The sequence below is a fragment of the Nomascus leucogenys genome, chromosome 23, assembly GCF_006542625.1.
Source record: "Nomascus leucogenys isolate Asia chromosome 23, Asia_NLE_v1, whole genome shotgun sequence".
Taxonomy (NCBI): Eukaryota; Metazoa; Chordata; class Mammalia; order Primates; family Hylobatidae; genus Nomascus; species Nomascus leucogenys.
The window spans coordinates 14,627,601-14,652,758 of record NC_044403.1 but is presented as its reverse complement, the minus strand read 5'-3'; the positions used below and the strand labels follow the sequence as shown (position 1 = coordinate 14,652,758).

Here is a 25,158-nt window from a genome sequence, read left to right as displayed (position 1 = left end):
CACCTGAGGGTAGGAGTTCGAGACCAGCCTGGCCAACATATAGTGAAACCTCGTTTCTACTAAAAACACAAAAATTAGCCAGGCATGGTGGTGGGCACCTGTAATCTCAGCTACTTGGGAGGCGGAGACAGGTGAATCACTTGAATCCAGGAGGTGGAGGCAGAGGTTGCAGTGAGCCAAGATCACATCACTGCGCTACAGCCTGGGCGACAGAGTGAGACTCTGTCTCAAAAAAAAAAAAAAAAAAAAAAATTTCTCATTGTGACCAGGCAGCATGACTCATGCCTGTAATCCCAAGACTTTGGGAGGCCAAGGTGGGTGGATCACCTGAGGTCAGGATTCCGAGACCAGCCTGGGACAACCTGGTGAAACCCCATCTCTACTAAAAATACAAAAATTAGCCGGGCCTGGTGGTGTGTGCCTGTAATCCCAGCTACTTGGTAGGCTGAGGAACAAGAATCACTTGAACCCGGGAGGCAGAGGTTGCAGTGAGCCAAGATCATGCCCTGCGCTCCAGCCTGGGTAAGAGAACAAGACTCTATCTCAAAAAAAAAAAAAAAAGTATTCAGTGTGCGAACCTCAGATCTTAGGAACATGTATGCCTTCTTCAGCAGATCTAACATTGGGAGTAGGGACTTGAAGTTTCTCAGTCTTGTCACTTACTAGATCTATGCTAGTTTCTAGTTCTTGGCTCCTGTAGCCTGGACCAGGACTGGTTGGGTTGAGCAAAAGAATGAAATTAGGCATTTAGAAACTAGACCAGGAGCTGAAGAGAGGAAGCAGTCAAAAACTCTCCATGAATGAAGAGGTAGCACTTTTTTGATGCAGGCATGAAAGGAGTATTAATAGGAATGGGGAAGTTGGAACGTGTTTCCCTCCATTTTCCTCACCTCTATTTTAGCTTTTCCTTCCATTTGTTTCTTACTCTTTTTCTTTCTAACATTCCCTACTAGTGTTTGAAGAGCAGTTGTGAGGGAACTTAAATGATATTCCCCTTTTCCTTTTCCCTAATAACCTTCATGCCAGGTTTTCAAGTAGGCAATGATAACAGAAGGTGAGATATTAGCAACTGTGACTACGAAGTATGTAGGTGGAGATGTACAGAAGGATCCAGAGACTTAGAGCAATGCTTCACGTGCTTTTGGTAAGCATGCTCCCTACTGTGGGTAAACCAAACATGTACCAACCCCCCCAGAATTATGATATTCTACTGCAGTAACTGGCCTCTTCTTCTAACATCATATAGCTAAAGGACCTTATCCTCAAAGTCATGGAAGAGCAGGAAGTTTTCCTGACAAATCAGTTTGCCATAGTACAGTTAAAAAAAAAAATACAGTTCAAGCATACCTATGTGTTCTTTTTTGCATGAAAATGTTTAAGGTTTGCCAGAGTCAATAGCTGAATCCTTCTTCATAATTTACCAGTACATTTTTGTTTTTTTTTGAGAATGAAGAACATTTCATGTTTATTTGGCGATCCAGTAGACTGGGGATAGATTTCAACAGAGTCAGCACCTACGTGTGTGTCCTTTTATCAGTATATTTTTTAAAAAACATTCATCAACTTCTTGTGAGGAGGGTAAGAAAATCATTTTTGAGCTGGGCACGGTGGCTCACGCCTGTAATCCCAGCACTTTGGGAGGCCAAGGTGGGTGGATCACCTGAGGTCAGGAGTTTTAGACAGCCTGACCAACATGGTGAAACCCCATCTCTACTAAAAATAACAAAAAAGCCAGGCGTAGTAGTGCGTACCACCCACTACTCGGCAGGCTGAGGCAGGAGAATTGCTTGAACCCAGGAGGCAGAGGTTGCAGTGAACCGAGATCGCACCACTGCACTCCTGCCTAGGCAGCAGAGGGAGACGCCGTCTCCAAAAAAAGAAGAGGAGTAGGAGGGACAGAGATAAAACTCAGAAAATTCTTGAGCAGGATATGAAATAATAATAATGGCAGAACTGTATGACTAAATGGATAATGGATTAGATTAGAATTTAATATGTGTCTCTTAAATTGGCCTATTTAGTGCTCTTACATTATTATCATGGGTCTGCTCTTAGCAGTAATCTGTCCCATTTTTTTAGCTTTTTTTTTTTTTTTTAAACCTATCTCAGTGCTAACTGGGGAAGATCTCCGTCTCTTGGTGTCCTCTCAACTGAGAATTCGTTTTCATCTATTCTTCATTTTACTAGCTGTCACTGTGTGAGTCTTCATCTCTAGCCCTGCTGGGTTTCTCCCAGAAAGCAGAGTCTGTAGTGTGGGCTTTCTTAATGTGGGCTCATTTGCAGGGAGTTTCCTTTGGGAAGTGATATCAAGGTGTGAGAGAAGAGAGTAAACAAGGAAGGAAGGGGTATATTATCAACTGCCGTGGGCAACTTGGGCCTTATGGGACTGATTGATGCCTGTTGACAAATGAGTAGAAACACTGCAGAATTACCCAAGTGAACAATAGAAGTGGGAAGCATTTGTACTGGCTCCCATCCTCCATTGATTAAGGGTTGCCCTGTGAGACTAACTCACCACCACATTGAGTTTATGCCTACGTGGATTTCCCATACACAAAGTGGTTGACTCAGCAATAGCTGAAACAAAAAAATGTGGAGAGGGGCAAAAAAGCTATCCAAAACACCTCTCCACAGTTTCAGTTATGTATCTCTAGTTGCCTGTGGAGATCTCCATTTGAAATTTCTGCCTTCAGCACATCCTCAATGTACCCAAAACAAAGCTTGTCATTTTTTTTTTTTTTTTTTTTTTTTTTTTTTTTGAGACAGTCTCACTCTGTTGCCCAGGCTGGAGTGTAGTGGTACAATCTCGGCTCACTGCAAGCTCCACCTCCCGGGTTCAAGTGATTCTCCTACCTCAGCCTCCCGAGTAGCTGTGATTACAGGTACCCACCACCACGCCTGGTGAATTTTTGTATTTTTAGTAGAGATAGGGTTTCACCATGTTGGCCAGGCTGGTCTCGAACTCCTGCCCTCAGGTGATCCACCTGCCTCGGCCTCCCGAAGTGCTGGGATTACAGGTGTAAGCCACCACGCCTGGCCCAAAGCTTGTCATCTTTATCCCTCAAGTCCCTGACCAAAAAGCTAAAGCAAAAAAATAAAATAATAGAAAAAATGGTTCAGAATATCAGTTGCTATTAACTTTGGTCATGTCACAAACATTTATTGAATACATCTTCCTTCAGAAGGAACTCAGTGGGCTTTGAGAGCCATCAGCACTCTTGTTTTACTATTTGCTTAGACCAGGAACTTTAAGGCTGGCACCTTAAAACCCCCAGCAGGAAAGAGGATAACACATAGAGAGAGTGAGGCCGAGTCTCCTCTACAGGCTATGGCTGGGACAGCCTGACACCAGTCTTTCACAGTCTGACTGATGAAGAAGAAGAAAAACAAGTGGCAGACTACCTGGAAGGACCTAAGGTATGACAAGCCTCCTTGGCATCCTGCCTGCCGCTCCATCACTGTAAGGATGGAGATTTTCCAAATTTGTGAAAATGGCAGAATTAAGTCAGACAAGTGCCTGGAGTTGTATTATGTTCTCCTAAAATCTTGTCTGCCCAACATCAGCATGTATTAAAGTTAAACTGATAACTTTAAACTGGAATTAAATGTACTTTAAAAACAGTTTCGCTGAAAATGGAAAAATCATGAGATTCTATAGAACTATCTGAACAGATTTTTTTTTAGCTGATTACATTTTGGCATGGTGTTTGCTCAGGAGAACAAAGGCTACCATAACACCTTATGTATGTGAGATCCCTCGTTACCATTTAGTCAGCAAATCTTGGCAATGCTTCTCCTGAATCTTTAGTCAGCAAATCATTGAGTCAGCAAATCTCTGTAATGCTTCTCCTGAATCTCCGCATGCACATAGCAATATTCCTGGTCTCACATCTGGATTTCGTCGTGTATCCCGTTTTATTGTATAATAGTCTTGGATATTCCTCATCTTAATTTCCCTGGCTTTGGATAGTAAGTTCGTTAACTGTAAGCCTCCACTCTCACATTTGTAACAGAGTAGTAGTGTGAACCTTTAAGGGTTGTTACGGATTAATTGAGGTAATATCTATAAACTTCTTAACACAGTAAGAGGAACTAGTAAGCCCTCGGTAAATGGGAAGTCTATGACTGCTGAAGTTGAAATTAGGTCCAGTTGCTCATTTAATCTTCCTGAAGCTCCTGCCACATTATGTCTTTTAGCCAACTCAGGAAATTTCACAGACTCCTTTTGCCTTACAAAAAAAGTCTCTTTTTGTCATTTAAGCCTTCAGTCTTCCACCACCACGCCACAACTTGTGAAATAATTCCTCCCCCATAAACCCGTTTTTCCAGCCAGTGACTCACCATTTCTCAGATACTTCCAAAGCACTCCGTTCTCTGCATGGTATACCTGTGTAGTGCCTGTTCAACCTTACTGTGTAAGTATCACTTTACAGTTCACAAAGCACCATCCTATACCACATCCCACTTGTTTCACATACACAGGCTCTGCAGCATACGGACCAATTACCTTTATCCCCATTAAATCAGATTCCATGACTTGCCCAAAATCATAAGCTGGGGTGAAAGCCTTCTATTAATGGATTTTCTTTCATCTTTTAAAAATTCTATTTTAACTTCCTTCAAAATTAATGGGTCATTCTGTTCTTAGAGTTTCAGGCTGCTGTCTTTGTTACCTGAGGAATATCAGCTTCTAGCTATGGCTCTAACAAGACAGCAAAGTGAAAACAAAATGTCCCTACCTATTATAAAATGCATAATAGTTATACAATTCTATTTTTATTTACAAAATATTATAAATACTATTTTACAGTTAAAAAATTATAAAAGTAGCTCATTATACCAGGCTTCGCTTCTGTCTTAATTTTACAGTAGGTTTTGCCCCTGCCTTAATTTTATGTACATTTTTCAGCAAGTTTATTCATTCTGCAAAGATTTATGGAACTCAGGATGCAAAGATAAGGCATGATGCTAATGCCCACAGTGTAGAATTCTTGTTCAAAACTTGGAAAGAAATAAGGTTGAGTATAAATGCCAAAAACATTTCTAAAATTGACCTAAAGGTGTCATTATGTTGTTGAAACATAAGCTGATAAATCTTTGAATTAATGATAGGAATTCAGCTACTCAGTGCCATCTGTATCTTTGTAAGAACACAGTTAACCATTGATAAAATCCAGATCCTTCTATCTAGAAGTTATTTTAATTTTGATTTAAAATTTGGACGGGTGTGGTGGCTCACACCTGTAATCCTAGCACTTCGGGAGGCCGAGGCGGGCGGATCACCTGAGGTTGGGAGTTCAAGACCAGCCTGACCAACATGGAGAAACCCCATCTCTACTAAAAAAAAAAAAAAAAAAAAAAAAAAAATACAAAATTAGCCTGGTGTGGTGGCACATACCTGTAATCCCAGCTACTCAGGATCCTGAGGCAGGAGAATCTCTTGAACCCAGGAGGCAGAGGTTTTGGTGAGCCGAGATCGCGCCATTGCACTCCAGCCTGGGCAACAAGAGCGAAACTCCGTCTCAAAAATAAAATAAAATTCAAGTATATTTTAGAATAGATTGATCCATGGCAAGAACAAGTACCTTTTTGACTAACAGAGATGTAAGATTTTCACTTCAGGAATGTTTTTTCACTTAAAAATGGTAGATTTTAGTGTATCCTTAAAATATTTGCAAAGAAGAAAATGTGACAATTTCAAACCATATGTTCACAGTAAAAGATTTTTTTAATTGATCTTGAGTTCTTTTAATATTTCCTGTTTCCTGTGGATGCCAGGAATAAACATAGTAGTAGCCTTGGTTGAAATTAAAGGAATAGTGATTAGGAAAAGGCCATTAAACAAGGAAAATATGTTAAGCTACTGAAGTAAAAAAAAAATCAGATCTGTAAAATTTATCCGTAGGCAAATGTAAGTAAGTTATTTGGAATGGCACTAGCCCAGGCCTTCAAAGTTTGCTTTCAAATATACCACAAGTACATAATCTATCTTCCTTGAAGAAAAGGGGAAATATTATAAAGTCTAGCTGTATCTTTAAAAATATTGTTGATTCTTATGACTATGTAACAATAATAATGTTTGCAGGTTTTACTTACAGGAAAAACATGAGATAATTTATTCAAATTACTTTAAAACTTCTGAAATAATCTCAATAACCCCTTCAGTTATAAAGAGACTTATTTACATTCTTCCGTTACTGAAGTCACTTCAAATTTCCCTGCTTCCTGTTGAAGAGTGGTTTCAATAGGTAGCATACCCTTCAATCTCAGGTTCTTGGACTTTCAGATGTGCCTAGAGGGAGTGGAAGGCAAATTTACATTGTTATTATCTAAATGACCTATTTATAAAGACCCGCACATTCCCTAAAGCCTCACCCTGGGCATGTCAAATTCCTTAGCTTTTTAGTTTTGCTGCACATCTTAAGAGCTTATGGATGTAGACACAGGAGGACATTCTTGAGAAAATGGAGTATTCTGTGATTATGCTATGGGGTTTTTTGCTTTTGTTAAGACAGATTCCCAACTTAAAAAATCTTTTCCGAAGAAGTCATTAAGAACTCAGGAAAAAGTCCCTTTTCCACTGAAATGGAAAATGACAGCAAGAGATGGGTCTTCCTCTTAGTTAACAGTGAAGGACAGAAGCTCTGCTCTGTATCCACCCAGACTGTTAAAAAAAAAAGGAACTATTAGCACAGAATTCAGACTCAAGTAAGTTACAAGACAGCTTGAGCAAAGGTTTCCCCTTCTGCAAATCAGTTGCAGATCATGGGGAAAATCATACTTGCTTTACTGGTCCTCTGTCGCCCAGGCTGGAGTGCAGTGGCACGATTTTGGCTCACTGCAACCTCTACCTCCCAGGTCCAAGTGATTCTGCTGACTCAGCCTCCTGAGTAGGTAGGATTACAGGCGCCCACCACCACACCTAGCTAATTTTGGTATTTTTTTTTTTAGAGACGGGGTTTCACCATGTTAGCCAGGCTGGTCTCGAACTCCTGACCTCAAGTGATCCTCCCACCTTGGCCTCCCAAAGTGCTGCGGTTACAGATGTGAGCCACCGCCCCCAGCCTACTGGTGTAGAATTTTTAGACCTGGTATCTAATATAATAGCCACTAGCCACATGTGGCTATTTAAATTTGTAGTTACATATATGTATAAGTAAAAACATTTCCTCAGTCACGCTAACCCCATTTCAAGTAGTCAATATTGAACTACACAGATGTGGAACATTTCCATCATCACAGAAAGTTCTGTTGGACAGCACTGTTCTATATGAATTTTTTTTTTTTTTTTTTTTTTTTTTTTGAGACGGAGTTTTGCTCTGTTGCCCAGACTGGAGTGCAGCAGTGCCATCTCGGCTCACTGCAACCTCCATTTCCCAGGTTCAACTGATTCTCCTGTCTCAGCCTCCTGAGTAACTGAGACTACAGGCGCACGCCACCACACCCGGCTAATTTTTGTGTTTTTGGTAGAGATGGGGTTTCACCGTGTTGACCAGGCTGGTCTCGAACTCCTGAACTCAGGTGATCCACCCACTTCAGCCTCCCAAAGTGCTGGAATTACAGGTGTGAGCCACCGCACCCTGCCTCTAGACTATTTATTATATAAACTTTTAAGAGAGCAGTTAAGCCACTGCTTAATCGCTTGTTATATTTAAAGGGAGTGTGGAGAATTAATTTTTTCTAAGGATGAATTATATGAATGACCATCTTGGCTGTGCTCACTACTCATCTCTTTTCCCCCTCCCCAAATGATTCAGGAGCATTTTACCTCATGAGTTAGAATATCCTATTTTTTCTGAGTTCAGAGCTAGTCTAATTTCTCCAGGGATAGGTTTGAAACAGACATTTAAAAGCTACTGAAGTAGCTGGCACAGTGGCGCAAGGCTATATAGTCCCAGCTACCAGGTAGACTGAAGCAGAAAGATCACTTGAGTCCAGGAGTTGTGGGCTTTTGTGCACTATGCTGATCAGGTGTCCACACTAAGTTCAGCATCAATATGGCAACCGCCTGGGAATGGAGGACCACTGGGCTGCCTAAGGAGGGGTGAGCCAGCCCAGTGGGAAATGCAGCACATCAAGACTTCCATGCTGATCAGTAGTGGGATCACATCTGTGAATAAGCACTGCACTCAAGCCTGGGCAACATAGTCAGACCCTGTTGTTTTTGTTTTTTTTTTAAGATACCTTTTCTTTGAGCTTTTTTTTTTTTTTTTTTTTTTTTTGAGACGTGATCTGGCTTTGTCACCCAGGCTGGAGTGCAGTGGCAGTCATGGCCCACTGCAGCCTCAACCACCTAGGCTGAAGTGATCCTTCTGCCTCAGCCTCTCAAGTAACTGGGACCACAGGCCTGCACCACCATGCCCAGCTAATTTTTTGTAGAGAGGGGGGGTTTCACCATGTTACCCATGCCAGTCTCGAACTCCTGGCCTCAAGTGATCCACCTGCCTTGGCCTCCCAAAGTGCTGGTACTATAGGCGTGAGCCACCGCGCATGGCCAAGACCCCGTCTCTTAAGAAAAAGAGTAACTGGCCGGGCACGGTGGGTCACGCCTGTAATCCCAACACTTTGGGAAGCCTGAGGTCAGGCGTTCAAGACCAGCCTGGCCAACATGGTGAAACCCCGTCTCTACTAAAAACTCAAAAATTAGCTGGGCATAGTAGTGGGCGCCTGTAATCCCAGCTACTCACAAGGCTGAGGCAAGAGAATCGCTTGAACCAGGGAGGTGGAGCTTGCAGAGAGCTGAGATTGCACCATTGCACATCAGCTTTTAAAAGGGGGTTAAAATCTCTTAATGCTATATCTTATACATAGACAACAAGAAAATATTTTAATCTAGATCTAATACTTGTGTTTACTTAGTTTGAAGTTTTTTATCTTTGATAGTTGTGCAGTTACCTTGATCAGTATCTGATATCAACTCATCTGGACCTTGAAAAATTCTTTGGTTGAATTGGTGCCAGGATAGGACCATGGTTCACAAGCCTGACTTCTCAGAACTGACAGTAAATCTTCAGAAAGACAAAAACAAAGTACAATACTCAAGGCTGTCTTTCCCCCAGTCCCCAGTAAGAATTGCCAGGGCCCAGACCTGTAAAGGTTTTAAATCTCCATAGGTAGTTTTGTGAGGTGGCTTTTTTTTTTCTTTTGCCAGGTTACGAGAACTACACCAAAGAAAGGAGAAAAGTCAGCTGGGTGTGATGCCTCATGCCTGTAATCCTAGCACTTTGGGAGGCCAAGACGGGTGGATGCCTTGAGCCCAGGAGTTCGAGACTAGCCTGGCCAACATGGCGAAACCCCTTCTCTCTTTTTTTTTTATTTTTTAGTTAGAAATGAAAAAAAGAAGTCTAGGTTTTCTGAAACAAGCACTGTCTTGGTGCTACCTTTTTTCATGTATGGACACATAGAAAGTGAGGATATTTGTACAGCACCTTGAAACAAATAAGCAGGAGGTGATGTCATGAGCCTTAGCCCTGCAGGGAGCAGACTAGGCCTTCTGAAGCTGAGGTGGTCCTTGTCCCCACACCTTGTAACCCATTTCCAGCCCATGGGTGTCAGTTGGGAAATTCTGCACAAGATCCTAGCAGATGTAATTACATATAATTCAATGGTTTTTGATGATGGGGTTTTAAAACGAAGTTATTCAATAGGCGGGGTGCAGTGACTCACGCCTGTAATTCCAGCACTTTGGGAGGCCGAGGAGGGCAGATAATGAGGTCCGGAGTTCAAGACCAGCCTGACCAACATGGTGAAACTGCGTCTCTACTAAAAATACAAAAATTAGCCTGACGGGGTGATGAGCGCCTGTAATCCCAGCTACTCAGGAGGCTGAGGCAGGAGAATCACTTGAACCTGGGAGGCAGAGGTTGCAGTGAGCCAAGATGGCACGGCTGCACTCCAGCCTGGGTGACAGCGAGACTCTGTCTCAAAAAAAAAAAAAAAAAAAAAGACCCAGCACGATGGCTGAGGCCTGTAATTCCAGCACTTTGGGAGGCCAAGGCAGATGAATCACCTGAGGTCAGGAGTTTGAGACCAGCCTGACTACCATGGAGAAACCCCATCTCTACTAAAAATACAAAAAATTAGCTGGGCGTTGTGGCACATGCCTGTAATCCCAGCTACTTGGGAGTCTGAGGCAGGAGAGTCGCTTCAACCTGGGAGTCAGGTTGCAGTGAGCGGAGATCGCGCCATTGCCCTCCAGCCTGGGCAACAACAGCAAAACTCCGTCTTAAAAAAAACCTAATTGAAGACTGGGCGCAGTGGCTCTACTAAAAATACAAAAAATTGGCTGGACTTGGTGGCGCACGCCTGTAATCCCAGCTACTCCGGAGGCTGAAGCAGGAGAACCGCTTAAACCCGGGAGGCAGAGGTTGCAGTGAGCTGAGATCGCCTCATTGCACTGCAGCCCAGGCGACAGTCCGATACTCCATCTAAAAAAATAAATCAAGTTATCCATATTTGCCCAACAGACCTCAAAACTGCTAAAGAGGCCAGGATTAAGTATCAGATTTTCTAGATAGTTTTTCTAAACATTTGGACTTAGAAATTTCAAGTAAAAATGTGTTTTGTTGTGAACAGAAATACACCGGCATTATTACCTAAGTGTATTTCCAAGATGTTGCCACGTATGTTTTCTTATTTACAGCTAGAGTTAATTATGAAAATTGTGCGGTTGGAGGCGAGGTGGGGGTGGCCGTTTGTTTTCTCGTGGTCTCCAACTAGCATGTTCTCATCCCCGCCCCCGCGGCGTGCAGCAGGGTGGAGAAAAGGTGGCAACAGCGGCTGGAGCAGCAGAGGCTGTAGCATCTGACACCCTCCTCCCACGAACCGGTTCCTCTTCCCCCTCCTCACTGTGTGTTTGATGTGTTAAAGCAGGAGCGAGAACGCGAGCAGCGCCATGAGCAACACTACCATCGTCCCCAGCACTGCGGATCCGGGCCGCAGCGGCAGGCCCAGTAGCGGAGGAGGTGGTGGCGGCGGCATCGAGGTAATAGGTGACTAATCTCCCCGAGCGCTAGCTCTGAGCAGATGCGGACTCTCTTCGGTTTCCTAGGCAAGATCGACGAAGCACACCTCTTCCCGCCGGATAATTCACCTTTGCCAATCTCAATCTCGTTGAGTTCCATGATCCAGACTCAGCAGTTGTCGCACCATGTCTGACAAACACTGTACTCCTTGACAGAGCTTTGATAACGTACCATATGCAGAAGGAGTTATTCCTGATAAGGCTGAGGCTTGTCTCTGTTGGCACCAGCTAATGCAATGGCAGGTCTTCTGCCTGGTGTTGGGCTCCTGCCTACTCCTAACCCACTTACTCAGGCTGGCGCTGTTCCACCTGCTGCTTTGGGGGCTCCTATTCTTGTTCCTGCCCTTGCCGCACTTGGGCTTCCTGGAGCAAACTGGAACTCAGTCTGCTGCCACAGATCAGTTGCTGAAGCTTATGAGTACTATTGATCCCAAGTTGAAGCATGTAGCTGCTGGTCTTGTTTCACCAAGTCTGAAATCGGATACCTCTAGTAAAGAAATAGAGAAAGGGGTCCCACATGGTGGCTCATGCCAGTAATCCCAGAACTTTGGGAGGCTGAGGCGGGTGGATCACTTGAGGTCAGGAGTTCGAGACCAACCTGACCAACATAGTGAAACCTCGTCTATACTAAAAATTCAAAATTAGCCGGGCATGGCGGCGCATGCCTGTAATCCCAAATACTTAGGAGGCTGAGGCAGGAGAATCGCTTGAACCCTGGAGGTGGAGGTTGCAGTGAGCCAAGATCGTGCCATTGCACTCCAGCCTGGGCAACGAGCACAAAACTCTTGTCTCAAAAAAAAAAAATAGAGGAAGCTATGAAAAGAGTACAAGAAGCACACTCCGTAATTTCGTCTGCTATAGAACCAGATAAAGAAGAAAGAAGGCATTCAAGATCACATTCTAGGAGGAGGACTCTCATCTTCTAGACACAGTCAAGAAGCAGATCAAGAGAGTGATTACATTGTAAGTCTAGGAGTCGTTGATTACCCAAAAGCTCAAGACAGAGAAGATCTCATTCCAGAGAGAGAGGTAGAAGGTCAAGGAGCACATCAAAAACGAAGGACAAAAACAAAGAAGACAGAAGAAACGTTCGAAAACACCCCCAGAAAGTTACAGCACAGCTAGACATTATAGAAGTACAGAGAGACGACAACGAAGAAGCAGGAGTGGAACAAGATCTTCTAAAAAGTCTCAGTCTCCTAAAAGAAAATTGTCTCTCTCACCATCCCCTGGGAAACATAAGAAGAAAGATAAAGAAAAATAGGAATGAAAGAGAATGATCAACAAGCAAGAAGAAGAGTAAAGATAAGGAAAAGGACCGGGAAAGAAAATCAGAGTGATACAGATGTAAAAGTTACACGGGTTTATGATGAAGAGGAACAAGGGTATGACAGTGAGAGAAAAAAAAGAGAAGAAAGCAATAGAAGTAGGTTCCCCTAAAACAAAGAAACATTCTGTGGAAAAGGGAACTGGTGACTCACTAGGAGAACACAAAGTGAATGGGAATGATCATCATGAAGAAGACATGGATATGAGTGACTGAATATTGCCTCTATGGGAATCCAGCTGTATACATGCATCAGTGTCATTCCTTTGTGTGATTGCTCAATGTTGTATTTGTTCATCTCAACCCTAGATGTATATAGCTCTGAGTTATTAATGGTTATAAAGCTCTTGTTACTGATATTACTTATTTACATCAAAAAGCTTTTAGAAAATGGTATGACGTAAGCAATTCTTGTCATGGTGAAATCTGATGGTGTAACCCGTTTTACTATTGGTGCTGCTTCATAACAAAAATGAAAAGCTACATGCATCTACAGCAAGAATGGATTGTTTATGTCATATAATTTCCTTTAAGTTCACTTATAGTACTTATAGAATTTTATTCATTGCCATAATAGAGCCATGTAGGAAATGCACTGATTGCATGTTATTGTGGCAAGAATATCCTAAATGTCATTAAAATCCTCCAACATGATGGATCTACTTATGGTCTTGTTTGTTGACATGACAAATTAACATAGTTCCATCTGGAAATGAGCATTTGAAATGATAATCCGGCTGGGCACTGTGGCTCACGCCTGTAATTTTAGCGCTTTGGGAGGCCGAGGGGGGCAGATCACCTGAGGTGAGGAGTTCCAGACCAGCCTGGCTAACATGGCGAAACCTTGTCTCTAGTAAAAAACACACACACACACACACACACACACACACACACAATTAGCCAGGCATGGTGGTGCATGCCTGTAATCCCAGCTACTCCGGAGTCTGAGGCAGGAGAATCACTTGAACCCAGGAGGCGGAGATTGCAGTGAGCCGAGATTGTGCTACTGCACTCCAGCCTAGGCGACAGGGCGAGACTCCATCTCAAAAAAAAAAGAGAAAAGAAACAGATAATCCTTTAAGCCTTGTAGCAAAATTTTTGTGATTTTGGTTTAACTTTGAGTGGTTATTATGCACTAACCTTTTTTGATGGCTAATTAAGGTTTAATTACAGAAACAAGATTTCAAGTAAAACTGTCTTTGGCAGTGAGTAAATAATATATTTTGAAGTAGAGTTGTATAGTTTTTCATGTTTGGGATTTTTTTTTCCTGAAATAATTTATTCCACATCTACATCAGTGAAAGCTATCTATCCTGAGTCCACCTTAAAGAAAAAAAAAAAAAAAACTCATCTCTTGCCCTTATTTTGAATTTTCCACTCTTTCATTAATTTATTTGTTTTAAACTCAGTGTTGGAAATTGACCTTCATATGCTTTTAAAATAAGACAAATCTGACTGGCTGTAGTGGCTCACACCTGTAATCCCAACACTTTGGGAGGCCAAGGCGGGCAGATCACTTGAGGTCAGGAGATCGAGATCAGCCTGGCCAACATGGTGAAACCCCGTCTTTACTAAAAATAGAAAAATTAGTGGTAGGCACCTGTAATCCCAGCTACTCGGGAGTTTGAGGCAGGAGAACACTTGAACCCGGGAGGTGGAGGTTGCAGTGAGCCTCGATCGTGCCACTGCACTGCAGCCTGGGCGACAGTGAGACTCTGTCTAAAAAAAAAAAATAAAATCTCAAGTTGTATAAAACCGATAAATTTGTGTTACTGCAGTAGTATTCTTAGGCACACAGTGATTTCATGTTATATATGCAAAGTAGTTAAGCAACTGCTTTCTTTGTTACATTTCAAGCTCCACTTTGTGCCGTAAAAACAAAAGTAGGCTACAGTCTGTGCCATGTTGATGTACAATTTCTGAAATTATTTTACAAGACTTTGATAATAAAACCCTTAAACTTAAAAAAAATTGTATAATGCCTGAATCATACATTTTCATTCCTATTATTATGAAATAATCTGCCTTTTATAATAGCTTTATAATTTAGCAGTTAACTTAAATGTAAATCTGTATTACCTGTTGCTTCAAAGAAGGAATTAAAGCAAGAAGCAAAGCATGTAACTCATTTCAAGTGAATCCTTAAACATCCTACGTGTACCATGTAGTCTTTCCTCTGATTCCTTACAACACAATATGTAGACTGTTAACACCACTCTTAAAATGGTTTCTAGGATTCTCATATTCAAACCAGAAGTGAATTATGTGTATTCTTTTTTTTTTTTTTTTTTAAGAACTTTGAAGGCCAGGCTCATGCCTGTAATCCCAGCACTTTGGGAAGGCCGAGGCAGGTGAATCATCTTAGGTCAGGAGTTAGAGACCAGTCTGACCAACATGGTGAAACCCCGTCTCTATTAAAAATACAAAAATTAGCTGAGTGTGGTGGTGGGCGCCTGTAATCCCAGCTACTCAGAAGGCTGAGGCAGGAGAGTTGCTTGAACCCGGGAGGCGGAGGTTGAAGTGAGCCAAAATGGCGCCATTGCACTCCAGCCTGGGTGACAGAGCGAGGCTCCCTCTCAAAAAAAAAAAAAAAGAATGCAGGCTAGGCACAGTAGCTCTCACCTGTAATCCCAGCACTTTGGGAAGCCAAGGCTGGTGGATCGCTTTGAGCTCAGGAGTTCAAGACCAGCCTGGGAAACATGGCAAAACCCCATCTCTGCAAAAATTAGCTGGGCGTGTTTTTTTTTTTTTTATTTTATTTGGTTTCCCAGTGCCTGTAAAAGTTATGCTTACTCTATACTGTATTCTGTTAAATGTGCAATAGCATTATGTCTAAGAAAAAAAAACCTGTATTGCTAAAAAACACTAATGATCATCTGAGCCTTCAGCAAGTCCTAATCTTTTTGCTAGTGGAAGGTCTTGCCTTGATGTTGATGTTTGCTAACTGATCAGGGTGGTGGTTGCTGAAGGTTGGGATAGCTGTGGCAGTTCCTTAAAATAAGACAACAGTGAAATTTGCTACATCAATTGACTCTTCTTTTCACGAAAACATTTCTCTGTAGCATGCAATGGTGTTTGAGAACATATTGCCCATCGTAAAACTTCTTTCAGAATTGGAGTGGGGTCGGGCATGGTGGCTCATGCCTATCACTTTGGAAGGACAAGGTGGGAGGATTGCATGAGGCCAGGAGTTTGAGACCAGCCTTGGCAACATACCAAGACCCTGTCTCTGCAAAAAAAAAAAAAAAATTTAATCAGCCAGGATTAAAAATGTATATGCCTGTAGTCCCAGCTACTTGGGAGGCTGAAGCAGCAGGATCATTTGAGCCCAGGAGAGGAGGTCAAGGCTGCAGTGAACTGTGATTACTCCACTGCACTCCAGTCTGGGCAACAGAGCAAAACTCTGTCTCAAAAAATTTTTTAAAAAAAGTAAAATTGAACTGAATCCTCTCAAACTCTGCTGCTGCTTTATCAACCAAGTTTATATATTCTAAATGCTTTGTTGTCATTTCAACAATGTTCACAGTATCTTCACCAGAAGTAGATTTTATCTCGAGAAACTACTTTCTTTGCTCATCCGTAAGATGCAGTTCCTCGTCCACTCAAGTTTTAGTATGAGATTGAAGCAATTCACTCACATCTTCAGGCTTCACTTCTTATTCTTTTTATCTCCACCACATCTGCAGTTCCTTCCTCCACTGAAGTTCTAAACCCCTCAAACTCATTCATGAGAGTTGGAACCAGTGTTTTCAAACTTCTGTTAATGTTGCTATTTTGACCTCCTCTCTTAAATCACAAATATCTAGTATCCAGAATGGTGAATTCCTTCCAGAAGTTTCTTCTTGAATTCACCCATATCCATCAGAAGAATCACTATCTGTACCAGCTAGAGCCTTATGAAATGCATTTCCTAAATAATAATAATTGCAAGTTGAAATGACTCCTTGATCCATGGGCTGCAGAATGGATGTTGTGTTAACAGTCGTGAAAACCACATTAATCTCCTTTTGTGTTTCCATCAGAGCTCTTGGTTGACTAGGTTCATTGTCAGTGGGCACTCATATTTTGAAAGAAATCTTTCTGAGCAGTAGTTCTCAACAGTGGGTGTAAAATATTCAGTAAACCATGCTGTAAACAGATGTGCTATCATCCAGGCTTTGTTGTTCCGTTTTTGGAGCATAAGCAAAGTAGATTTAACATCAGGATTATCACAATTGTAAATGAGCATCGGCTTCAGCTTGAATTACCGGCTGCATTAGCCCCAAACAAGAGCGTCATCCTATTTGAAGCTTTGGAACCAGGCATTGGCTTTCCCTCTCTAGTTATGAAAGTCCTAGGTGGCATCTGATTCCCAAACAAGGCTATTTCATCTACATTGAAAATCTGTCATTGAATGCAGCCACCTTCTTCAGTTATCTTAGCTAGATCTTCTGAATAACTTGCTGCAGCTTCTCCATCAGCACCTGCTGCCTCACCTTGCAATTATATGTTATGGAGATGGCTTCTTTCCATAAACCAAACTGCCAGCTTCCAACTTTCCTTCTGCAGCTTCCTTACGTCTCTCAACCTTCATAGGATTGAAGAGAGTTAGGGCCTTGCTCTGGAATAGGCTTTGGCTTAAGGGAATGTTGTGGCTGTTTGATCTTCTCTTCAGACCACTAAAACTTTCTCCCTATTAGCAACAAGGCTGTTTTGCTTTCTTATCATTTGTATGTTGACTGGAGTAGCACTTATAATTTCTTTCAACAACTTATTTCTTTGCCTTCTCAACTTGGGTAAATGTTTACCACAAGAGGTCTAGTTTTCGGCCTGTCTCAGCTTTTCGACATGCCTTCCTCACTAACCTTAATCATTTCTAGCTTTTGATTTAAAGCGATAAGCATGCAAGTCCTCCTTTCACTTGCACTGTTAGAAGCCATTGTAGGGTTACTTATTGGCCTAATTTCAATATTGTTGTGTCTCGAGGAATAGGCAGGCCCAAGGAAAGGAAGAGAGATGGGATAACCGCCGGTCAGTGAAACAGAACACACAACCTTTATCAATTTCACCATCTCTTATGAGCGAGGTTCCTGGCTCCCCCAAAACAATTATAAAAGATGAGCCAGGAGGATTGCTTGAGCCCAGGAGTTCAAGACCAGCCTGGGCAACAAAATGAGGACCCTGTCTCTACAAAAAATAAAAAATTAGCTGGGCATGGTGGCATGTGCCTGTAGTCCTAGCTGTGCGAGAGGCTGATGTGGGAGGATCACCTAAGCCTAGGAGTTTGAGGCCGCAGTGAGCCATGATAGGGCCACTGCATTCCAATCTGGGCAACAGATCACCATAACAGTAAGAATTTTTTGTTTAGCTGATGTGTTGTTCCAAATACCTTTACATTTAATTAATAAGTTTGACAAAATTAATTTATTAATTAATCAGGTTGGTGGTAAAGTAACATGAGGAAACTACCTGGGTAGATGGAAACATTCTGTATGTTTTGATTGTTACATATGTGAATACTTTTGTCAAAAGTCATTGATGTACGACTAAAATTTGTCAATCTATTCTTCAGGGAAGTTTTTTTTTTTTTTTTAATGTCCTCACTTCCAAAAAGCAGTTGTAAACAGAGATTTAAAAATAAATGGTCTAGTCTGAATGAAACTTTTAATTGGGATATTGTTAAAAGACAAGCATGTGTTTCATTATCACTTAATTGACTAAAAAGTAGATTAAACCAGTCACAGGAGGTTTCTAATTTTGATAACTAAACAAATTTTATTGGCAATTAGACTGAAAATATAATTGTCTAGAAAAAGAGTTTTAAGATTTAGTTTTTTCTTACATTATATTAATAAATTACTAATTTTGAGATTAATGAACTTTTGTTGTAGACTTAGCTGAATCAGTAAGGTAGCATTTGTCAACCATGATAGAAATACTTATTTTCTATATACGAAAGATGAAAATTACATAAAGTAAACATTACAAATTACCATTATAAACAGACCTGTCTACTTACAAATGGTAAAGCTTTCTTGGCCTTTTACTATATACATCATAATGGTCTTTTGAGTGCTTTAACTCAAGTACAGAGCCTGCTAAAACAAATATTTTTCTAGAGGCAGTAATTAAGTACAACATAGCTGGAAATGTTAAGCTTGGTTTCAGACTACCCTTTTAGAAGCTGAGGAGACATACCAAGTCTTTGCTGAATTAAGTCTTAGTTTGCATATCCTTGTGTAATTCTTCACGTGGTATTATACTGTGAGAAAATCCAAAATAGAGTGTCTATAAATGTCAAGATTACCTTTAATAAAATATGTGATTAAGTGACACATTCAATATATTATATTTTAATATTTGTAGAGAACAAATTTTTTATAACCTTACACAGAACTGAATTATCATTTTCAGATTTATTACTGAATTCATAATCAATTAAATTATACCATTTTTCTCCTGATTGTGTAGGTTCTCGCCCTTTCGTTTACCCTTTGAATTATGATTTATCATCTATTTTAGTATATGTAGAAATATTCATTAATTGACTATATCGTGATTATATGTATGAAGTAAAACTAGTTGTGACAGTGTTGCAATTAGTAGTTTTTTCTTGGAAGTATTTCACAGCGTTTAATACTTGTTTGAAATGGTTTATATGAATTAAATCTGTACAACCATGGGGTAAAATGTAAACAACTGCACTATTAGGAAGATATTAAAGTAGAGGCTATATTTACAGTGTCGTCTTTCAAATCTAGCTATGCTGTAAACTGATGTTTGCTGTATGCTCCTCCTGATTTGAAATAGATGAAAGAAAATGAACCTATTATCACCATGGTTCACACAATGATTGAGAACTCGGCGCTAAGACCCCAACTGTACCAGCAAGTAAGGTCTTGGACAGTGAATGATACTGCTTTATCATCTGCAAAATCCCTCAGTGACAGTTTTGATTTATTCTCAGATTTACTCATGACATCAGTGTTTTTCTTATTTTATTTTTTGTTTATATTTATTTGGAAAACCACAATTCATCCATGCTTTTCAAGATGCTGCAGTATTCTTAGCATGGCTTCGCTGAACATTTTGCTGTTGAATATTAAATGTGCCATTTTCCTAAATTTTTTGTGCAGAGTATTTGATTGATATGTACTTGGAGGTCTGCAGTACATTTGCAAAATTACTAGATTTTCATATGGTTTTATTAACTTTAAAACATTATACCTATTTTGTAGGGAAAAGGCTTTGTAAAAATATTTACTTTCAGGGGTAGCCCTCCATAACTTCCCCCAACCTAGTGTTTTAAGAAAGATTATATTTGTATGGGCGTTATTTAAATCTAGTTTCTGTACTATGGTATGGTAAAACTTAAAGATAGCTGCTTTTTAACATACTGGGGGTATTTTCTCGCTGTATTCTTACCATTCTCAAGCAGTCATCAAGACTGTCATAAGTTACCCTATTCTTTTTCCTTATTCAAAATGTGTATCATGGAGTTGGCTGGCTTTAACTTAGGAACCTTAGTAATCTGCAGATCTGCAAAAGAAGTCATTATATGTTTCTATCAAATTTTTGTCTATCTCATGGTCTAAATGTTTCTAGCTGTGTGTTTCTCAACATCAGCTTCTTCCACTTCAACACCCTCAAATTACTCTGGCGTATGACCTTTACAATCTTTAAAAATCATGCAGAAGTTGAAAATTAACTAACATGAAAAATGAATATATATTTTGATTAAAATATATAAGGCACCTAGTAAAAAGAACGACTTTGAGCTCACACTGGCTTTTAAGGCCTCTATTTTGTTCAGTTGCCGTGGGATCTGCATCACAGGGCCATGTAACTGAGGAATGGATACGGTTGATCAGAGGATGACTTATATTTCAGCACAGTTTTCAAAATATTTAAAGTATATTATTAGATGACTGAAAATAGTCTCAAATTTGCAATAAAGAGATTAACAAACTATTAAATATTTAAAGTTAAACAGCTTTACTTATCAAAAGAAAATGGAATCTTTCAATTCTTAAAGTCACCAGATTATAGACCTTGGTACTGTATTCCAAAGTACCACACCGAGAGTCTTAATACTTATTCGAAAACTGATACCTTCTGCAGTGTCTGAAGCTGTCAGTAAAGTATGTCATCTATATAATGCTAAATTGACATGAGATCAAAGGGATTTTGTTATAATAGGTTATGTTTTTATCACATTTTGCATATTTTAGATGAGAATGGTAGCCTGGATTTCCTATTTGGTTTGGTTGTTGTTTTTTTTTTTTTAATAATGCTCAACATTCATGGTTCATGATGCGAAAGTCTGATAGTTTAAATTATTCAGTTGCATTAAAAGTTCTAATTGGGGTTTTCCCAAAATGTGGAGATCTGAAGTGGGAAGGGCTGGCGGGGGGGCGGAAGTGAAGATGTCTGAGACTGGCACATTATAGCATCACTGACCTTGAATACTGAAAGAGCAGTAGATTTATATAAATATTTCTTTATATTAATATGTGAAAGAAAACTAAAATTGTACAGAACAGAAAGATTTGAATGTCTAATGTCAGCAGCCTTGCCCGGGCATGGCTGAGTCACCAGTTACCAGGAAATCAGTGTTAACTCTCAGTGCTGTTAAGGCTAGGGAGTCTTCAGACTGTCTTATTTTTATTCAGCCACTAGTAAAGGACTTAATTATTACGCAGGGCATCCTTAATAGATTAAAGTGACAGCCTGACACATTTTTTAAACTGTGTTTATAAATTTGCACAAACTGAAATTGTATTTTATTTTTCTCCAGGTTTCCCTCATCATGTTATTATCCAGGGAAAATGTACTGCTACAGTTTGCTTTTCTGAAGTTAAATGACAATGTTGTATTAATAAGTTATTGATACTTAGCTAGAAATACAATGGCAAAATGTTTTATAACCTATTTTATTCTGAATCATAGCCACTCAGTTTTTGGGAATGTTTGCATTTTTCTTCCTTGGAGAACACTCAAGAAATTACCTAGGCAGTAATTTTCTTAAAATTGGTCAAATAAAAAAGACTTGAAACTGAATCCAGGCTTGGCGAGGTGGCTTATGCCTGTAATCCCAACAATTTGTGAGGCCAAAGCTGAAGGATCGCTTGAGCCCAGGAATTTGAGACTAGCCTGGGCAACAAAGCAAGACCCTGTCTCTGCAAAATATAAAAAAATTGGCCAGGCATGGTGGCACACACCTATAGTCCTAGCTACTCAGGAGGCTGAGATAGGAATCCGAAGCTGCAATGAACTGTGATTACGATTACATCACTGTGCTCTAGCCTGGCGGGTGACAGAATGAGATACTATCTCTTTTCTTTTTTTTTTTTTTTAAAGCATTCTGTATTCTACACCACCTTTCACAGTTACGTTTTAGGACCATAGTTTTTATAACATGATTAATACCGGTGAAATTAATCACCTGATAAGTAATTTGTCCTAAAAGATGCAATATCAACAAATGCCTATAGTCCTATAAGCATTTTTTGCCATCTATGGATATAATGTCTAATTTTATCAAATTTTAAAATATTTCCCCAAAACTCCTTTTTGAAGTTTATGTATTATGTTCATATACTCTAAAATATATATAGTCCACATACCTAAGGGATATTGAAGTTGAATTTTAATTAACATAAGTAACTTTGTTTTAATGCCAAGACAGCTTTATAAAAAAAGAAACTATCAGATACTTTAAAAGGTTCCGACATCCTAAATAAAATATAACACGTCCTTATGTAGTTAATAAAATCTATATAATACACTCCTCAACCTGAAGTTGGAGCACTGCACAAGGTTATGTAATTACTACATAGCCCATTTTTTCATTTGCTTTTCTAGTGTTGCTAAGGTACTTCGAATGAAGTATTCAAACCAAACCTTTTTTTTTTTTTTTTTTTTTTGGCTAAAGGTGTATTTGAAAAAAATGATAAACAGTGTTACCATGAACTTAAATATGCAAAACTTGAATTAACCAGAATGCTCATGAAATTTACTTTTTTTTTTTTTGGGGTAGGGCCGGAGGTTGGGATGAGGGGTCAGGATTTTCATATTGAGGACGAAATAGCAACCTTGTCAATTCTATGAAGGCGTGTTTTGTTTGTTTAAGGAAAAATTTTGTTTTCTTATGCTTTTCTTCTGTCGTAAAAGCAATGTGTGGGGAGAGGTTTAAGGATTTGGTTAGTTGATGTCTAATGAATATCTTTATTGAATAACTTAATAAAAGATTTAAAGAAAAATTTCGGTGGTACTAAAAGTAGAAATACCACAAAAATCTGATTGATATGTATAATATATGTATATGGTTATAAAGGATATATCACTCTAAAGTTGTAACTACAGTAGACATTTTTCTCTATCATGATATGCTAACTGATGTAAAAATAAATCTGCAATAAGATTCCCCAAATAAAAATAGTATATCAATAGCCTAGAGATTTACTATAAATTACTAAGTTTTCACTTTAATATACTAATGTTTTTTTCTGTTGACTCTGAGATATAGGGTACATTTGATATTTTAATCTAGGTGAAACTGTCCGCTAGTTATATTCAGATTCTGTAGTCTAGTAAAGCTGTTTTGCATTTAACTTTAAATATTAAGCAAACAACGCCCGGGCGTGGTGGCTCACGCCTATAATCTCAGCACTTTGGGAGGCCAAGATGGGAGGATCACTTGAGGTCAGGAGTTCAAGACCAGCCTGGCCAACATGGTGAAACCCCGTCTCTACTAAAAATGCAAAAATTAGCCGGGCATGGTGGTGCACATATAATCCCAGCTACTCTGGAGGCTGAGGCAGAAGAAGCACTTGAACCCTGGAGGCAGAGTTTGCAATGAGCCGAGATCGCACCACTGCACTCCAGGCTGAGCAATAGCAAGACTCCATCTCAAAAAAAATAAATAAATAAATATTAAGCAAACTATATTTGAACACCTTAGTAGCTTATGACCTTTCTTTAATTTGTGATAAATATGAAAATGGAATTTTGGCATTGTCTTACATTTTTTATCATAGATCTACCTATTTAAAACTTACTTTATATTACTGTTTTTCCAGATAGGAATATAAATTACTTTCTTGGATCTAGGTGCTTTAATTTACAATGACAGTTGACACTTCTCAGGACACACCTGAGGATACTTATTTTGAATAGTGTAAGAGTATTCTAACTTTTGTCATTAAATTCATTTTTCATGTAATATTCATTTCTATGAAAGTTTTGTGGTTTAACAATCACTGTGCATACCCTTAAATAGTCACAGATTCATTTGCATGAGGTATGTGAAAGTCATGTCTTGAAATGAAATATAAATCCAGGATTTATTGTATGTTTGGAATGCTTATATTTTTAACCTTCTCCTGATTCCCACATTTCTAGATCAATTCAAAGTTATCTCCTGTTTAAATAATGCTTCCTTTTAAAGCTGTAACTGTCAAGCAGTTTCTTTCATAGAGAAAACATATAGAATTGTCATTTATACATTCGTACGTATTATGCATATCTGAAATTTAATTTTCTAAACTGGAATATAATTGGGACACATTACTTCTAACCCCACCTTGAAAAAATTGTGCCATTTAGTAAACATGCAATGAGCCCCATTTAAATTTTTTCTACTGTGTTTTTGTTATTTTCTCACAGTCAGTATAAAAATCAAAAGACAGGCCAGGCGCGGTGGCTCACGCCTGTAATCCCAGCACTTTGGGAGGCCGAGGCGGGTGGATCACGAGGTCAGGAGATCCTGGCTAACACCATGAAACCCCGTCTCTACTAAAAATACAAGAAATTAGCCAGGCGTGGTGGCGGGCGCCTGTAGTCCCAGCTACTCGAGAGGCTGAGGCAGGAGAATGGCGTGAACCCAGGAGGCGGAGCTTGCAGTGAGCCGAGATCGCGCCACTGCGCTCCAGCCTGGGAGACAGAGCGGGACTCTGTCTCAAAAAAAAAAAAAAAAAAAAAAATCAAAAGACAAGAAAAATAGTGAAGTATTGCCTGCAGGGGCTATGATGTTATCTGTGGTGTAACTGACTGGGATGGCTGTTGAAATCTTTGTAAGCACAATCAGAAGTAACCAAAATATCTTTCAACCAAAATATACTGGGAAGAAGCTGAAGAAAGGATATTTAAGTACACTGAATAATTCCTTACAATATAGTAACATAAATGGAGTCAACTAACACACATAAACTTTTTATGAAATTTGACTATCCATAGTTTATAACATAGGCTTTCAGTTTTATGAGGTTTCGAATGGTTTTCCTCTTTTCAATTAAACCCATCCTTTTCCTTCATTATCTTTTAGTTCTTAAGACAGAAGAACAAGATAAGTCTATATTGTGTATGTGTGTTTATATATTATATATATGTAGACAATATGTTACAGGTTTTGTTAAGATGTGTTGACATTTGAGTGTACACATATACAGTGTGTGATTATGTGTATACCGTGAAGGATGGTTTTGACTGTTGAACTATGCTTAATTTAAGTATTTGATTTGATAAAGTTGCTACGATTGTATTTGTCAATTTTTTTATTAAAATAATGTGTGTCTTTAAAAGAAATAATGTGAGATACTATATTAGTTTTGTTTGACCAGCATATTATTATGTTTAACAAGCTTGTTACATACATTGTTCGTATGTATCTTGCATATTATATCACTGTCAAGTATTTTTCTACTTTGTTGATCAGTGTTTGAATTAAACTTCTAAAAGTAATAAGAATCATTAAAATCCATTTTTGTTATGTTATATATATTTAATATAAATCCAAAGTATGTATTATAGGCTAAATATATTTTTAAAT

The 25,158-nt window shown here is 39.5% G+C and overlaps 1 protein-coding gene and 1 pseudogene across 18 annotated transcripts in view; both read left to right on the top strand.

Annotated features, from left to right (window-relative positions):
- The window catches only part of PLEKHA5 (pleckstrin homology domain containing A5), a 251,562-nt gene that overhangs the window by 167,939 nt on the left and 58,465 nt on the right, over positions 1-25,158 (top strand). For 11 of the 17 annotated variants that reach the window (XR_004028349.1, XM_030804988.1, XM_030804991.1 and 8 more), the window contains 2 exons: positions 19,140-19,220; positions 24,655-24,690. The exons of 1 other annotated variant lie outside the window; for it this stretch is intronic. Coding sequence is in view for 14 of the 16 variants with exons in the window: in XM_030804988.1 (XP_030660848.1) it covers positions 19,140-19,220; positions 24,655-24,690 (117 nt within the window). In the remaining 2 variants the exon portion in view is untranslated. Of the gene's footprint in view, positions 1-19,090; positions 19,454-21,126; positions 21,432-24,654; positions 24,691-25,158 lie in introns of those variants that run through there. 5 more of the 17 variants (XM_030804993.1, XM_030804989.1, XR_004028350.1 and 2 more) reach the window with 4 other exon arrangements.
- On the top strand, positions 10,390-13,004 carry LOC100581714 (annotated as a pseudogene). The gene is made up of 2 exons (XR_180192.3): positions 10,390-11,533; positions 11,833-13,004. The product of XR_180192.3 is annotated as a serine/arginine-rich splicing factor 11-like (transcript).